Source organism: Lygodium microphyllum, chromosome 12, assembly GCF_053477565.2.
Source record: "Lygodium microphyllum isolate KBCC chromosome 12, Lygodium_microphyllum_v1.1.10, whole genome shotgun sequence".
Lineage (NCBI taxonomy): Eukaryota > Viridiplantae > Streptophyta > Polypodiopsida > Schizaeales > Lygodiaceae > Lygodium > Lygodium microphyllum.
Window position 1 is genome coordinate 132,150,926 of NC_141146.1, and position 18,597 is coordinate 132,169,522.

General features: G+C 42.7%; 1 protein-coding gene across 5 annotated transcripts in view; it reads right to left on the reverse strand.

Annotated features, from left to right (window-relative positions):
- Positions 1-18,597, reverse strand: part of LOC148028288 (uncharacterized) — a 341,703-nt gene that overhangs the window by 244,936 nt on the left and 78,170 nt on the right. For all 5 annotated transcript variants that reach the window (XM_087690090.1, XM_087690091.1, XM_087690088.1 and 2 more), the window contains 9 exons: positions 17,094-17,141; positions 16,369-16,533; positions 16,030-16,226; positions 15,784-15,900; positions 15,656-15,704; positions 15,450-15,554; positions 14,802-14,961; positions 6,704-6,780; positions 6,417-6,506 (listed from right to left, as the gene is read on the reverse strand). In XM_087690090.1, the coding sequence (XP_087546216.1) occupies positions 6,417-6,506; positions 6,704-6,780; positions 14,802-14,961; positions 15,450-15,554; positions 15,656-15,704; positions 15,784-15,900; positions 16,030-16,226; positions 16,369-16,533; positions 17,094-17,141 (1,008 nt within the window). The remainder of the gene's footprint in view (positions 1-6,416; positions 6,507-6,703; positions 6,781-14,801; positions 14,962-15,449; positions 15,555-15,655; positions 15,705-15,783; positions 15,901-16,029; positions 16,227-16,368; positions 16,534-17,093; positions 17,142-18,597) is intronic.

The window sequence follows — 18,597 nt, forward strand, 5'->3', positions numbered from 1 at the left end:
GAGGGGCTAGGATGATCCTTATGTGCAATGCTTGTGACACTCATAGAGTACAAATGGAAGAATTTCATTTTTCTTTTCTTTCCTTTTTCATTTCTTTTCTCTTATTTTCTCTTCTTTTCCTTTCTTTTCTTTATTTCCTTTTTCTTCCTTTTAAATTACAAGGAAATGTGTTAAGTGACATCCCATTCATGGGCGCAAGGCCTAAGCTATAGGAAGGCTTGAGGGATTTACTTAGGAAACCTCTGCTCTACGTATAGCCTTTCAAGTTGATTCTTACATTAAGGAGCACGATGGACAAAAACGGGTGGTTGCACCCAGTAAACCTACTATCGCTCATATCTTCTAATAAGCTCATACGAAATACTGGCAAGGGGATGGCTCTTATCATGAGGCAAGCCATTGTGTAGCTATCTATTCCTGCATTAATATCAAAAAAGAGAGGTAGTAACCGCTCTTTCTCTACAATAGACTTTTTGGTAATATTCACAAGAGGTGGAGATAATTACAAGTGGTGATCAAGGATAGATCTAGACAAGAAGAGCAGTCCTTGAGGAAGCTCGCAATGGATGGACAAAGGTCCCTCTCAGTAAAGGTTAAGCATTCCTTTGGAGATGTAGAGTTCACATTATATAGATCTTAGGGAAGTCATACCTACCATACACCTCCTAGTTGAAATCAACTCCGAATCTCCGCGGGTAGGGCATGTAGATAGGATCATTTCTCTCATATCGCAGTGTGCTAAAAAATGTCATCGCGGCATCTAAGTTAGAGTCCCAAATGTTTCTATGTCACTTAGGGTGTGCTTCATACCCCATCACTTTCCTGGGCACCTCCACCACCTTGTCCTCCCCGTAATCTACAAGCTCCTCTTACCACCGTATGGGGTGTCTAATTCTCTCCTCCAACCATCGCTTTCCCAGCCTCGCCGAGAGCTTTATCACTTCCTCCACCACCCTTGGAGATAATACTCTATCCAATGTTCAAGGGAACGTGAAAGCGAATTCAAATGGTTGGTTGCGATTCTCCCACTGCTCCCATACTACAAGTTCCTAGCTCCAATTCACAAGATCGCACTCCTCTCCTTGAGGGATGGCCACATGAGAAACTTATAACAGCATGGCTTGGAGTTTCTTCATACTAGCTCTACCTAATCTCTCCACTTCTGCCTCATTTCCACCATTCTCCCAAGGGGTATAGCTTCCTCACTGTGCTCTTCTATTTATGCTTGTGTTTGCAGTGGGGGGCTTGGTTCTTGCAGCTGCTCCTCCTCAACATGGTCATGCTCGAAGTCCGTCCCCTCTCATGTATTGGCTCTCTCGGCTCTTCAGGGGGAGGCTGGGCTCATTGTTCTAGCTCCCCAAACCCTAGCATTTCAATTTTTTGCATGGTTAATCCAATCGTGATCAAACGGGCTCTTTGTTTCTCCACTCCTAAGCTGGTGCTAGGTTTGGGTACCTTGGCATGGAGTCCATGTTTAAGTGCTCTCCTTGCTGGCTCTAATCTCCTTTTGAGTTCCTCAGTTGTCTCTTCCTCTCTTGTCTGAGTGACATTTAGTATCGTGCTTAAGGAGGCTTTTTGCTGCTCCAGCATCCCTGTCTCCACTGCTGCAACTTTGCTTTCCATCACAATGCGTTCACTCTCTGAATGGGCCAATTGGTAAGCTAAGTCTTTAATCCTGTCCTCATTCTTGGCTACCCATTCTTCCACCTTCCCTTTCATCTACTCCAAACCTTGCTTTTGATATTGGGCTAGGGTAGTGATTACCTACTCTTGCTCTCGCCATAATATATTCATTTGTTCCTTTTCTTGGTCTCGACACTCTAATCGTTCCCTTAGGATGGCTTGCTCGTGGAGTCCTACATATAGTTGATTGTATAACTCCACTATCTTTCTCATTGCTTCTTGCTTACCTTGTACCTTTGCCTTTTCTAGTTCTTTAGATAGATATTCCCTTTGTTGTTGCAAGCTATCAACCACTTTCTCAAGGCATTACCTATCCTCAAATACGAGAGCGCATTATACCTCAAGAGCAATGCGGCTCTCTCCTTCTTCATCATATAAGTCTTTTAGACTTTCTTCAAGCTACCTTGCCTTTAAGGCTTCCTTTAATGGCATCACCTCCCTAGTTACTATGGTCATCTCTCTCATTTTTTCTAGGTGATAGGTTGCGAAGGCCTTCATTTCTTCGTCTAGTTCAGCAAGTACGGCCATTCTTTCTTCATTCATCTTGTCATGTTGTCTCTGAAGCTCTTTTACCAGCTCATCGTACTCTTCTTTGTTGCGCATGGCTAAGGGCACCGAAGTAGTGGATACTTCCAAGTAGGATACCTTCAGCCCTTGGCATGATTCTGCATCAACTACTGCTGGCCTTTTAGTTTTTGTGAGTGGAGCTCCTTCGCTTGGTGCAAGTGTAAGTTCTTTCACTTTGCTTATGAAATATTGCACCCAAGCCTCATTACTTTCATCGACTGCCCCTTCGGTGGTTCCTTCCGTTCGGGTGATTGTCAGGTGACCATGACTGATAGGATTGCATGCACAGGAGCCTTTCCCTTGCCTTCCGCCATTGGTCTTTGCCCCGCCTCTTCTCCAATAGCACTTGTGCTTGGCACGTCCTCCCGTGTGGAGCTCATCATGGTTAACTCCTAAGATCGAAAAGGTTGCTCCACTGATCTTCTAATAGCCCAAAAAGGATACAGATGGCAGCCCCATCATACTTGTTTTGTATATGGATGATATGTTACTAGCTGGGAAAAGGAAGACTAGCTTGGATGCTCTCAAAAATCAGCTGAAATCAGCCTTCTTCATGAAACATTTGGGGAATGCATAGCATATTTTGGGCATGAGGATTCGTAGAGATAGAATACAAAAATTGCTGTTTTTATCTCAAGAAAAGTACATTGGAAAGGTACTGGACAGATTTAACATGGCTGAAGCTAAGCCTTTTGGGGTACCCTTACCTCCTTATCTCAAGCTTAGCAAAGCCAACAGCCCGAAATATGACGTGGAAGCAAATGCTATGAAGGGAGTTTCTTATGCATCAGCTTGTGGCTCTCTTATGTATGCTATGGTTGCTACTCGTCCAGACATAGCTCATGCAGTGGGAGTTGTTAGCAGGTTTATGTCAAATCCTGGCAAAGCACATTGGGAGGCTGTCAAGTGTATTCTTCGATACCTTAAGGGTACACAAAGAAAATTTATTTGCTATGGGCAAGGTGCACTTAGTTTGCAGGGTTATTGTGATGCAAACATGGCAAGTGACTTGGACACTCGTAGGTCCACCAACAAATATGTCTTTACAGTTGCTAGTGCCGCTGTTTCTTGGTGTTCCAGGTTGCAAAACATTGTTGCACTGAGTACCACTGAAGCTAAATACATATTAGCTACTGAAGCTTCTAAGGAAGCTATATGGTTGAGCAAACTTGCAGAGAACCTCGGCAAGTCTATGGGTACTCCAGTTTTGGGATGTGATAGCCAGAGTGCTGTGTATCTAGCTAAGAAAGCCATGTATCATTCACGCACAAAGCATATAGATGTGAGATATCATTTCATCAAACAGATTCTGGAAGATGGTCAACTCACATTGACCAAGATTAAAGCACAAGACAACCTTGTAAATGTTCTCACTAAAAGTCTAAGCAAAGCTCAGCACAAGCATTGCATACGACTAGTGGAAGTCCGTTAGCCAGAGGTTCACATTGGACCTTTAAGTGGGAGGTTGTTGGGATAAAGACCCAGTTTAAACCCCCCCGTGTATAGTACACGCACATTGTACATGTGAATGCACCCTTTATGTGCCCTAAGTATAAATACATTTTATTCTTTGTGTACCAACACATTGTTGGTACACTCTAACCAAATCGTACTTTCACTCTGCTCACTCTCTCTCACACACTCTTGCTTGACTTCCATCTCTCTCAGTTGTGCTCCTCTTCTTCCATCTCTCTCAGTTGTGCTCCTCTTCTTCCAACAGTTGGCCCCAAAACTGGCACCCCTTTCGATATTTATTTAACTTAATTAAAGAAGAAGTTGATGTACAATGGGATTCTCCCAATCCCTTTCAATATTCCAACTCCCCTTGCTATTCAAAATGACTAGCAAGTCTTTAATCTAATTTTCCCCTTGATTCGGGTAATCAATTGGCCTTCACCCGCTTTGATGGAGATGAAAAAATGCCCCTAATTCAATTATGTGCTAGTCCCTCAACTTGAATAGACTAAAAATGGCTTGAGCCCTGTTGAATCCAAGTCTTGGAGCTTCCAATTTTTTGCACGCTTCCAAAGGACTACTGCTAAACCCTAATTTCTGCTGCAAATTAGAGTTTACAACAGAGAAATCTGAAATTTATCAGCCTCTGGTGATCTCAATACTGCAATCTTTGGAGCAAGGCTGTAGAAAGGCTAGGAGATGAGAGAGAATGCTAAGGAGAAAAAATTTAGACTTTCTTCGCAAAGAACTAAAGAAAATCTGTCATTTACTGTTGCTGCCCTGTTTCAACAGCTGTAGATACAAAGAACTAAAGAAAATCAGTCATTTACTATTGTTGCCCTGTCTCAACAGCCTGTAGATGTTGTCATCTGCTGTCGATTGATCTTCTCTTGCCCCTAGCTGCCTCAGAAGATCTTCCAATTGTTACAAATCAGACCAATATCATTTCCTCCCTCTCTCTTGCAGGCTGAATACACCAAAAAGCCTCTCTCTAGCCTCTAAAGAAGTTTTTCAGTCTTGCATAGGCATTTTTGACAAGTGGCAACCTTCCCAAATGGTTTTTCCAGCATTATGTATAATTAAATATTAATTTTCAATCTTTAAATACTAAAAATTAATCTAATAATTATTCCGATGCCTAAAAAATAATTTGACTGGCCAATAATTAAATTGGCTAGGCAACTTCGATTCTTGAGTGCCTCTGCGCCATCTTTGACCATCAGATTGATGTTAGGTACCATTAAACGCCACTTCTCTAGTGTCACCAACTGACACTTATGGCCAAATGAACGATCTAGGTCAACAACTAGCACAGATACCACCAAGTACCTATATAGTATAACTTATAGCAACTTTTGCCTTTGACATCCCATGATTTCCTCGGGTCCCGGGCTCGTGAATTTACTCTAACCCACTTACACCTCACATGTGCAACATTTACTTAACCATGTGATTAAAAATTAATCTACATGTTCAATGAGGTTTCAAATATGCATGTCCTCATGACACACCATCACCTTCAAGTAGTGATCAAAGCCTTGTGAATAATCTCTAACCATGGAGCAGCCCCATCATAAATGACAACCCTTGCTTATATCCAAGTATGTTGTTGCACCTATCAAATATCAACTCTTGTGGCAATTCTAATAATGCCAAGAGCTTCGGGTGTAAAACCCAGTGCAGCTAGCGCAGCTGATAAGCCCTAGTCTTCTTACTGTGCCTCTCAATAAGGCGGAGAAGAAATCTGTTGTCCCTATACTGTGTCGCACATGATGAAGTTCTTTTTCTTGAAGAGTAATTATATCATTAGGAAGTATAGAACATACAAGTCACACCATTCATAAACTTTAGACAGGGTGACTAAAGAGACGACAGCAGGCCAGGGAACCAGATCATCCCTAGTAAGGAGACCCACATTTGGGTACTGGATAGCTTGTCTATGGACCTCACAGGAAGCACAATGCATAAATGAGAGGGAGCATTAAAACTTCAAATTCAGATGTATAGGCTGCTAGGCTGGGCTGGATCTTCATGGGAAAAATATAGAACTGCAGACGTAGCTCATAACTCAGTCCAGGTTGGGATTAAGACTTGTGGCTACAGATCAGGTAGAACAACTTTTGTTAGACTCGAAGATAGAATTCTGTACAGACCAATTTACGGTTCAGTTTGCATTTTTCTGCATTTGGACCAGAAAAGCTGGAGTGTCAGTTCCGCAAGCCCACAGCACCCTCCAACGCCAAGGAGAACCCAGACCCGGATTACATGTTCAAACTGGCATCCATCAGTGTAAATCTGGATTCCACCTTTCACTAATTGACCTCATCAAAAATTTTCTGCCACTAGCAGCAAAGCTAATGGTTTATTGATAACACTTCCTGATACATCTAGTCCCTAACCATCAAGCCTTCATGCCTTGCCTTAGATGTCTTCCTGAGATGCACAGAGCTTTTCACTTCCAGTTCGTACAAACAAAATTCACATTCTAGATCTACATCTTGCTTACCCTTGGACAGGACAATTGAATAGAGGTCTTCAACCCATTTGGGGTTTACTACACAATAACATAAAGTTTGAAAACAAATGCCATGCAGGTGTTGTCAACATACTATGGCCATATTCTGAGTTTCAGAGCCATGATAAAGTCTGCAGTTATATCTTTATAGAAACCTTTCATTGGAAAAAACCAAAGAGAAAGGGCAAGTTGATACCCTTATCCACCGTGAATCCGATACTCTATCCATATTCCTTTCAATGCCCATAAAAAGGCGGAGTATAGCATCCCCAAGCTTTTTCATTATCTGCATGAGTTCGTGTGTTTCAATAATATCAACTGAAAAGAAGGGGTACGAGATTTTGAAAACTGCTTTCAAGTCAGATTAGTGTTGGGCCTAGAGATGGAGTTTGACCCAAAAATCCATTGAAGTATGAATTCACATATTTGCATACGTGTTCTGTTATGCATTTTAGGAAACAAGAAACGCAGGGACCAACTGACCTCAACATTGCGGAGTTCTAGAAGGCACTGATATACACTCCGAATCCGGTCTACATTCAAACCATGTCCAGGAGGCTCTGCGAAATAGTATCAGCCACTAAAATAGAGTCATTAGCTGAGCCTCACGGACATCAAAAGAAAAGCACCAGTCACTCTATCTTTTTTCACAGTTCAGGTTGTCTAATCAAATTTATATTACTTGAATGCCTAAAATCACTAATTTGATGCAAAATAATGGAATCAGAGTTTTTGTAGATCATGTCAAAAAATTTGCAGTTTCATTGTATGAAAGCATTTGAAGACATTTAGACATGATTTTGGCATGTCTGTACTGGAATGAGAAGTGATATCAATCATATTAATTAGTCGGCTGAAAGTGTTGTTCTCATGTGTTTTTCTCATGTATATACATTGGTGCGAGCCCCATGTCTTAAATGGCCTAAGCCCTTGGTCACACATATCACTTACTTCTGCTATCTTCACCCACTTACTTGGCTCTTGCCTTTGTACACACACATTAATTGGCTGGAGCTCATGTTTTAAATGGCCTAAGTCATGCACCCCTAAACTGGTATGTGGAGATTCTATAATATACCTGCAGTCACAGCTCCTTCAAATTCTTCCCTATGACTATCATCTTGATCAATTAACATTTATAAATTGACAATTAGGGTCACTCAGGTTTATGGACACTCAAAGAGGTCGTTCAGACTCTAGGTGCTTAAGATAGGGTTCGATGATGCCTCAAACAGCAAGGATAGAGTGTATCATCATTCATACCCATCCCAAATGTGAGCAGCTTAAAAGCGTTCAACGTACAGGCACTGGAATGAAAAGAAAGATCTATGTTTGGGTGCCGATGATGAGGAAAAGTCTGGAGATAACTTTTGGGCAACAACATGAGCTTGAAGAGCCTGCATTTTGCTTAGCATGCAGCTCCAATTGTTGGAGCAATCTGCATTTTTGCTAGTAGCTGATGGAGCAGGAGTCTACAACAGCTGACCTGGTCAAGAACACAGGTTTGACTCCAGTAAACAGCAACATGATGACTGGAACAGCACTCGTTGAAGTTTGGAGCAGCAGTTGTTGTGTAGCTTATGATATGGTGTTGTGCTAAGAAATGCACTTAGTCACTTAAACAGCCCCAAAACATGTTTATTTTAGGCTTATTTTAGCCAAAACCCTAAAATGCGGAGCGGATCGAGAGAGTTAAGTGGGAGACGATCTAGAACCCTAATTTTCTATAAATTGGCAGCCAGCCCTCCACTCTTCCCTCAATCTCGTTTATGCAGATTTCAGGTGCTTCAACTTGCTGCCCACACCCCGTTCGCGGAGGGCATCTCAGCCAAAGCTCTCCATTGCTGTCTCCATCAGTTGGTGCCTGATTTCCAACTCTTCACGCAGTTTGGAGCTGATTTCAGTCAGCCGACTGCTGTTCCTATGCAGACCTGCTGCCGTACAGCCAGCCACGTCATCACAGTCTTGCTGCCTACGTTTTCAGTCTTTCTCTCTCCTGCAAGCTGTCCTGCCTGCGTTTTTAGTATTTCTCTCACCTGCTGCCTACGTTTTTAGTCTTTCTCTCTCCTGTAGGCTGTCCTGCCTGCGTTTTTAGTCTTTCTCTCTCCTCACTGCTGTCTGCATCAAATCCAGCTTCTCACTGCTGCGTTTGCTGGTGTTCGACATCCGGAGGCTGCCTTGCTGCGATTCGAGATCCGTTCAGGGTACGACACACTCTCCAGCTCATTACCCTTGCCCTAATCCTTGAGATACAGGAGTTCGAGGTTCAGTATTCTTTCACTGCATAGTGTGTTTGTCTCTGAGTTACCCTAACTCTAACTGTGTTCTTTTATCAGTCTGTGCTTTGTCGTACGGTTTCTCTTTATATTTCTGTGTTAGGGTATTTCTTAACATGGTATTAGAGCCTGGTATTCTCTAAGAAACCTAGGCCTTTGATCTAAAAGCTCTACACAACAAGCAAGAACAACAGTAGGTTCAAATGACTTTGAACACAACAGTATCGATTCAGTCTCCAAGACCAACTATGCCAAGAACCAAGCAAGAGTGGGCTGATCAGCTTGCTCCACAAAGTTTCGACATGGTGGATGGCACTTCTGATTACATGGAAGAATAGCTAGGCAAGCTGACCTCTGAAGAATATAAACTGATCATAGCTTATAGAAGAAAGAAGATTGAGAAGCTCGATCGAAGGATTGCCCTTCAAGAAAATCTCCTAAATGAAGGTATACATGAATTAATCTCTTCAGATTTTGCAAGTAAGTCTGATGATGTTGCAAGGCCGTCGAGACCTCCATCAGGGATGGGGCCCCCTGTTGGAAAACAAGACCCGGAGTATGTTCATTTATTTCATCCACTTCCATTCACTCCGACACAAGGTACGTTAGATTCTTCTTTTACTTCTTCTGCTTTGCAATATTCTAGTAAAGATCACATGGAAGAAAGAGTACAATCTGTTGACTACAGAAAAGGTCATCTTGAGGACCAATTCTTGTATGTTAACACACGTCATGGGGATTATAAGAAAAATCCAGGTACCTCTTCTTCTAACCTTCCTTCTTTTCAGTCTACTTCGCAAAATCAGAATGAATTTGGTGTTCCTTTTTCTTCATTGCATGGTGCATCATCATCTTCACATTTTCATTTCTAATCATTAATTGATAAAAATGAACAAAATGCATCTCCACCTTATACACCTCATTTTCAAAACCCACCCATCCCACCACATTCATCCGTTGCTTCTCCACTTCTATTCACACCATTCACTTTTTCATTTCAAACACCTTATGTCGCACCGCACATCACACCGGGGGGTTATGAAAACATTGGCACATCCTTTAGAACCTCATCCTTACCTCTGCCGGGTAGGGTTCCACCTACTTCTCACACACTTTCGGGATCATTGCAGCCTGGGTATCCCCCCCAGTCTCTCCCAAATGTGGATCAGTTGACTCCACAGTTTCCCTCCATGGCTTTCCCTAGTGGACCTTCTGGTCATACCGTTGTGCCCCAGCCTCACTTTGGACAGGGCTTCCATGTCCCAATGCCTTCACATACACCGGCACCTTATGGAAACATTCATGTTCCAGTGTCTCCGCCTCAATCGGCACTCATTGGACACTCACAATCTACTTATGCCTACCCATCTTTTCCCCCTCCTCCTCCTTATCAAACACATCCACCTCCACCATCTTACCCTTCACAATCTTATCCCCCACATCCATCTTACCCTACCTACTCGACACCTCATGGTTCTAGCTCGTCTTCTGCCAAGCATGCATTTAATGATAAGACTCGTTTTAACAGGTCAAACTTTACTACTTGGTTGAACTTAATGAGACGTGTCCTTGACTCCCAGAACCTATGGGATCTTGTGCAAGGGTTGAAACCCCAACCCGATACCACACTTGTTCCATACGAGGTTGTCTGCTCATGGAAGGCTAGGACTACCTCCGCTATTGTCGAGCTGATGCAGGGCTTAATGACTCAGTTTCATTCTCAGCTTCAGCATTTTGACTTAGCGTCAAAGCAATGGGCACACTTGACTGACCGCTATGCGGCTCGGGATAGGACCCGGCGTAGGAAACAACTCCTCAGTCAAGATTCAGACACAAGGTTGCATCAATTTTGCCACTGAACACGGTATGTGAGAGTCCACTTTCACTTTTCCAGAGAGCAAGTCGAGCTAGGTACTATTCGCCTAGTGTTTGTGCCTTCATCAAATAATTTTGCAGACATTTTGACCAAAGCGGTCAATCGGCCGGTTCCTCAATACCTGCTACCTAGGATTGGCTTGGGCATACCCTCCCCTACTTCTTCAACTTGATGGGGAGAGGGTGCTTCCCTCTGGCTTTCCCTTCCAGTTTGAAAGGGGACGGCTTCTACTCTTGATAGTGACAGTAATGATACTTACATTTTTTAGACATTACATTCATTTATTCTTTTGTATTGTATTATGGACATTTGTAATTTCATCTGCATTGTCAGGATGACATGATTGTAAAAGGGCACTTAGACAAGTGAACAATTCCCCTGTGAGGGCACTGTCCAAGTGACACCGTTGCATAGCATATTTCATGAGCATGTCATCTTGCATCTTCCTTTGCATTACCCCATGCATTAGCATTCTGTTCATGTAAACATGCATCTGTGCGCATTTATCCCTCTTCGGTCCTTTGGAGTTGTCGACTCTAGGATCCACCATACTTGTGACATAACACATGGCAGTTCTCCTGAAAGGCAGTTTCCCTACCCTTGCTTGCTTGTTTGCTTTGCTTGTCTTGCTAAGCCCACCGTCTTTTTTTTTGCCTCTACATATATTCACCACATGATTGGCACATACACACACTTTTATCATCCTTAGGCACTTTGTTGAGCTAAAATATACATTACTTGCTGATTAGCCTCTTAAACAACCCCAAAACACACTAAAAATGCTCTTTTAGAGTAAAACCCTAAAACGGGGAGCGGTTCGAGAGAGTTCAGTGGAAACTATAAAACAGGGAGCGGTTCGAGAAAGTTTAGTGGAAACCCTAATTTTTGGGGCATCCTTCCACATCTATAAATAGACAGGCTGCCCCCATTCAACAATCATCATTGTTTTGCAGGTTACACCAGCCCACACACCCTCTCCTGCTATTAGCGCCCAGTTTCCAACCTACGGCCCGCCTCCATCTGCTGTCCAGCCACATCATCTTCAACCTGTCCATTGCTGTAGACGACAGCTCTCAACTACTAGCGACTACTCAAAACTATCCCAGACTGCTGTTCAACCTACTATCCATCATCTCTAGGGTCAACCAGCCTGCGTTTTCAGCATTGCAGGCCCTTACACTCTCAGACACTGTTTCAGCCTGCTATTTACAGCAGACTGTGCACAGTTTCCAACCCCTGATCGGTGGTACACTGCTGCATTTACTAGTCACTTAAATAGTCCCAAAACATGCTTATTTTAGGCTTATTTTAGCCAAAACCCTAAAATGCGGAGCCGATCGAGAGAGTTAAGTGGGAGAGGATCTAGAATCCTAATTTTCTATAATTTGGCAACCAGCCCTCCACTCTTCCCTCAATCTCGTTTTTGCATATTTCAAGTGCTTCAGCTTGTTGCCCACACCCCGTTCGCGGAGGACATCTCAGCCGAAGTTGTCCATTGTTGTCTCCATCAGATGGCGTCTGATTTCCAATCCTCTTCACGTAGTTTGGAGCTGATTTCAGTCAACCGACTGTTGTTCCTGTGCAGACCTGCTGCCGTATAGCCAGCCACGTCATCACAGTCCTGCTGCCTATGTTTTCAATCTTTCTCTCTCCTGCAAGCAGTCCTACTTGCATTTTTTGTCTTTCTCTCACCTGCTACCTACGTTTTTAGTCTTTCTCTCTCCTGCAGGCTATCTTGCCTGCGTTTTTAGTCTCTCTCCTCACTGCTATCTGCATCAAATCCAGCTTCTCACTGCCGTGTTGCTGATGTTCGACATCCGAAGGCTGCCTTGCTGCGATTCGAGATCCATTCGGAGTACGACACACTCTCCAGCTCATTACCCCTGCCCTAATCTTTGAGATACAGGAGTTTGAGGTTCAGTATTCATTCACTGCATAGTATGTTTGCTGCATGAGCATCGTATTATTCAGTAGTTATATCACTTCATTCATTCACTGTGTTCATTGTCTCTGAGTTATCCTAATCCTAACTATGTTCTTTTATCAGTCTGTGCTTTGTCGTACGGTTTCTGTTTATATTTCTATGTTAGGGTATTTCTTAACACAGGAGTTTTGGACAATTCATAGAAGCAGCAAGAGCAATCATGAACAATTGATCACAGTTGGGGGCTGCACATCACTGGTGTGGAGGCTGGTTGCTACAGAATCTAGTGATGATTGATGAGGTTGGATGGATGTTAGAATAATTCTGGAGATGAATATTGATTTCATCTTGGGCCCCTCTATTGAGCCTAGGTGGGTTTATGGTCATGCAATGAGAACTTTTTAAAGTCAACTGAAACTGGCCCTTTTTTGGGAGCGCTTCATTAACCAACATAATTCATGATCTAATTTAGCCTTGTTTAGTAGGAAGACCCAAGATCTCCACCCCCTGCATGACAAAGATACAACCTAAGAGGGGAGGGAATCTGGATAGAGGATTGTCCACAAGTAGAGAAGGTTAATCTCCAATACGCTCTACCAATCATGATTCCACCACCTACCTAAATGTTTAGGAACTGACAAAGAATGGGTGGGGCATCATGTAGACCCTTTGAAAAAAAATTGAAAAGGAACCCTATTCATTAGAAGTTCAAAATCCATGATTTTGTCAACTTTAGTGGTGGGAAAAAGGCCCAAAACAACTTAACAAGGCATCTTTTTATGAGAAGCAGCACCACCTCCTTCCATGTCCTTAGAATAACTGGAAAGCAACCAAGGCCAAAACATTAGACTTTTGAAACCTACATCTCCTCCCAAACCAAGAAACTTAAAGCTAGTCTATGGCTGGGCCAATGTCTACAATTTTTGAAGACCAAAAAGCTCAACTCTAGAGAGGCAATTGAAATCCACAGAAGTGCTCTTCATCTCTAAATCTGCTATAAGGTGTAAAAAAGTTGGGGATACATGGAGACTACCATAGAACCTCCTTAATGGAAGACCTGTTGGAAAGTCAAATGAAGCGTAAACAGCTCACCTATACCTATGAAAGAGGATTCTCTTTCTCAAGGTCTTTTCTTTCCCTTTTTACTTTTCTTTTAAATCAGGGGAGGGAAAGCAAGAAGGAGAATAAGAAGAGAGAAGGAGGAGGCAAACAGGAAGAGAGGACGAAATGGATTGGGGCTGGAGGAGGGGACAAAGAAGAGAATGCAAGGAGAGAAGAAAGAAGGAGAAAGAGAGAGACAAAGGGGAAGGTGGGAATGGATCTGTCGAGGCAAGACAATGAGGAGGACAACAAGAGGTAGGAAAGTTGGAGAGGAGGGGGGTATTAGACAAGGCAAGAAGGAGAATAGGAGAAGAAAGGGACAGAAGAAAGAAGGAGACAAGGAGGAAGGGAAGGAGGAGATGGATTGAGTTTGCAAGAGTGAAGAAAAAAGAAAACGCAAGGCAGAGAAGCAAGAGAGAGACAGGAAAATGGGAACAGATTGGCAGAAGCAAGAGAATGAGGTGGAGGACAGGAGGCCAGAAGAGTGGAAAGGAGGCAGTGGAGGCACCTGCATTTAGGAGGGACAGCGGAAGAGGCTAGAAAGAAGGCTGGGAAAGGAACGTGCAGGTGGCAAGGGCGAGGGTTGCAGCTGAGGAGCAAGCTGCAGGGTTCCCTAGGAGCAGAAGCGAGGAGCCAACTGGAGAGGAGAGCAAAAGGAAGAGAGAGATGAAGCAGTGGTTGCTCAAGGAAGGCTAGGTAATGCAGGAAGAGGTGTTATTGCCCTAAGCTAGCAGAGTGGGGGAAGAAGGAGCTGGAGGCATAGGAGGGAGCAGGAAGATCATGAGCATCAGTGACACATGGGGTAGGCCCCTAGGAAGGTAGTTTGCCATTAAAATGTCCCCCCAGTAATTTTTTTCATGATGTCAGTCCCGTTCCAAACCAGCCAATATTTTTCTATTTTTTTAAATTACACAATTCTGGTTACAAGCTTTTAACGCCTGCAGAGTTTGTTTGCTTCCAAATAAATAAATCAACGATACTTGTTCTGTTCAAATAGCTGTTTCTGTTGTGGTAAGCTAGGTAAACCACCAAGTTATTCTTTCCCCTCCACATTCTGTTTCAACTTGTTAAGACCTTGTGCAAACTTTACTGGAATCTTGGTCACCACCATTCTGTCATATTCTATCCAGTGCTTTCTCAACACTTGTGGGTAAGCTTTTTGAAATTACTGCAACCTCGCCACTGGTATTGCATTAGTAACAGTTTTAGCAATGTGTTTATGCCTCAGAAGTCAGCCTGGGTTCTGATGGTAGTGCCTAAGTTTGATCGTGTTGCACATCAGCTCTACAGCATAGCCATAATCTCCATACTCCAAAACTTGTAACCTTGAATTTGGGGCAAGGAAAAATTTGACCTCAGCTAGTACAAATAAAACTTATTTCTTGAACAGTCTAAAAGAATGACCTGCCGTTTTCACTTGAGAGAGCTGGGCTGTGACAGTCATCTGTTGCTGCCAGAACGAAGGTTGATACTTGAAGGTCAGAACTAAGAATCTGGCAGATGAAAAGATGTCTTCGACTGCATAGCCAATAACAGCCATCTTTTTTGCAGAATCGGCCCTTTCCTAGATAAGAAAACAAGGAGTAACCACTATTGAATCATTAGATTATATTGAGGTTCTCTTTCATAAGTATACATTAACTGCAGAAGAAAGTAGAACTAAAGAGTAGAAGAGATTCAAGACAAATGTTAGTGTGAGCTTAAAACAGGCACAAACCAGCTGGCTGCAAGGGCAGGATTAGAGAAAGCCCTTATTATAGAAAACTGCCTTTTGGGACCAAGTTAATTAATCCCAGACTAGAAATATAATAACAGTTCACCCTCAAACAAAACATGGAATGACAATGACAGAGTAGTGACAATTGAGACAGAATGCCTTCTCTAAAACCCAATGTCTTGTGACACCAAAACTCAAGATTGACAAAACCCCTGGTTTTGCAAGTTGTACACTTTATTTCCCTGTGATTTATATTTTAGAAGCTTCAAAATGAACCTAGTGATCTTAAAGCTGACTGGCAGGAAAAATATTACCACCTTCAAGAGATTCAGTACCTCAAGCATGCTCGGTAGTGCAGGAATTTGAAGAATCCTGAAACCATTCCCATGCATGATTTGACTTGATAAGTTGGACATTGTTCCCATGCTGATACTCATGTCCTGTAACATGTAATGAATTTGTGAGCAGTTTAGTAAATAATGAGATACACATTACTTTCACCACCTGGCTGAACATAACTCTCTTCTTCAGCTTTACTAACCATATCAACTAGCCCATTTTTTCTGGATATCACTGACCCCCCACGTTCTCTGAAATGATATGAGTAAAAATGCATGTGAGCCCATAACCTTCAAGCAACAACTGAAAACAACACAAAAAAGCAAGTACCTTTTATCGAAATGCTGAGAAGCTAGAAAGGTATGTTCTCCACCAGCTACAACAAACAAAGCTTGCAGATTATCCTTCATCGGTCCATCAATTAGGCATGGACATGATTGCACTCCACTAGAATGCCAAAAAAGGTGCCAAAAGATTCTCAGAAAAATCCAAATGAACCCTTGTAATGCAATGGCCTGCTGCTACTGAAAGAAAAGTGTAAGAATGTGTGAAACACAATAAGTTTGAAGCACTTACCTTCCATTCTTTCCAAGTTGCGCATGCTCAGAATCACCCCATCCAAAAATGCTTCCGCTTTTTGTTAGAGCAATAGAGTGTCGAGCTCCTGCAGAAGCTTGGGTTACCCATTCTCCTTCAGGTAAAAGCACCTGACTTGGAGTATGAACATCATCCAAAGTTCCCAATCCAGTTTGACCCCAATGACCTCGCCCCCACTGTAGCAAACTTCAACATTGAATCAAGTATATACTCCAATACCAAACTGAGGACTTGATCTACAGCTACAAAAGTTAAGGTAAACTTGTTATGCCTCTCTATCCTCATGGATTACAAATTTACTGGAAGGGAAACACTCACTGCGAATAACTCGCCATCACTATTCAAGGCTATCGTGTGATCTCCACCACCTGCAACTTGTAAAATCATTTGGTCTGCCAAGGCTTTGACTTGCAAAGGCCTAGTTTCATTTTCCACAGAACTGTGTCCCAATTGACCATATCTTCCTCTTCCCCAAGTAAATACCTAGAAACTCGATGCAGCAAAACGAAAGGGGAAGTGGTTATTCAATCTTCACATCCATTTCTAGAGTAACATCTAAACATTATTTTGTCTTGTGAATCAGGAGACACAAGAAGCTTTTATCTTAATAAGAGCAACATGCCCCTACATTGTTCACAAGCTAAAAACTTTATGCTACATACATGGTTTTTGTGTCAAATACTTAATCCAATTGATTCACTGATTGATGGAATTGTGTACATTCACAAATGGCTGAAACTGTACTCACTGGCCTAAGCCATAATATGTACATGAACTTTGATCATTTTAAGGCTTCTGTAGGTTTTGAAAGAAGTTTCCTAAGAAATGTTTCTTTGCTTATTTTACTTTTAACCACCATGTTTAAGAACAGTAAATATAATTTGCTCAGGTAAAGGTCTAAAAAACCTTTGACATGTATGCTCAGTTTTTCTTTTTTCTGGTCACTGATCAGTATGAGAGCTATTCTAATGCAAGATGATCGTCCTATGCATATGAAACTCAAAAGCATAAAACTTTAGAGATCAACATTTACGCTAAATTACCTGGCCATCCACAGATAATGCCCCACTATGATTCTCTCCACATGATACCTATAAAAGAACACTAAATTTAAACTCATCACTGAGGGATGATAAGAACTAAATTGTTAGTAAAGAAAACCATTGTGAAAGAGGGAGAGGGAGAGCATCTCTCTCTTTTTTTTTCCATTCGTAATAGGTAGTTTGTATAAATTACGAAAAAACAAGTACAAGATAACAAGATTACAAAGTGCAGGGTGGCTCTAGGCCATCATGTATGAACCATATACAACAAATTCAGTAACTACAAAGAAACGAGAGTGCAAGAGGCACCCTAGGACTAGACAAACACAAACAATCACGAGGTTTGACGAGATTTTGTTGCATGAGTGTGGGCCTTCGCTGCCAATGTCTACGGTACACCATCTTCAAAGAAGTCTCCCAGCACCACAAAGGGGTTGGGTCTCTGTTGTTCGGCCCGCAAGGAAGAAGGTACAATTGCAAGGGAGGAAGGAGAACCTGGATACTTGCAATCCCATGGAGTGATGACTTGAGTCTTGACATTAGCATCAAAGGCCAGTTGAGCTAGAGGGCCACAGGTGGGCAGTGATGAGTGGCTTGATTGCTACTATTGCAGTTACTATTTGGTGGGCGGTGGATCCTTCGCAGAAGCAGGAGGCCCGGTAACATGCACATCCGCGAATTTATCTCAGCAACATGAATAAGTCCAAACAAGGTCCTGTGAAGAAGAAGGCTCAGTAAGCAGTGCAGGCACAGAAGACTCCTTCACTTTCCCCTTATTACACCAAGCTTCAGTCCATCCCTGTCTCTCCAAATCTAAAGGAGAAGCTCATTGCTTGCCTTTAGACTAAACACTCTGCCTAGATTGTTGTGGGACTGAAGGTGAAGGCTTGTTGTGCACCTTATCTTGGTCCATATCCATGGGTGGATCCACCAAGGTGCTTTTTCGATTAGGACGGTCAGCCATGAAGTGACCCAATTGACCGCACAAGAAACAGTGGCCAATAAAAGTACCCCACTTGAGCCGCAACCAAAGAGGCCACATGCTGCTGCAATCGAGACGCAACCACTTGGGTCTCTTTCTAGCAGTATCCCACAGCATGCACTGTCAATTGCAGTTGGTTGCCTTAAAACTTGGAGGTACTAACACATGGCCAACTGCAGCCATTGCATCTTCTAGAATGGCCCAATAAATAGCTGGGCAGCTCTCCACTTCCACTCATACCAAACAAGAGTGCTTGAACAAGCATTGGAAATCTACCAGTGGACACCAAGAGACAATATGCACCAACAATTCTTCAAAGAAAAGGGGCTGCATATGGAGGAGGAGATCCCATGCTGAAGTAGAAAGAAGGACAACCTCATAGAATCCATGCAGTTTTGAAAAGATCTCGTCCACACAATGCCACTGGAGAACAGCTATCAGCCTCATAGAAGCCATGCAGTCTTGAAAAGAACTACTCGACACAATGCCACTAGAGAACAGTTGTCAGCCACCACTAACGGA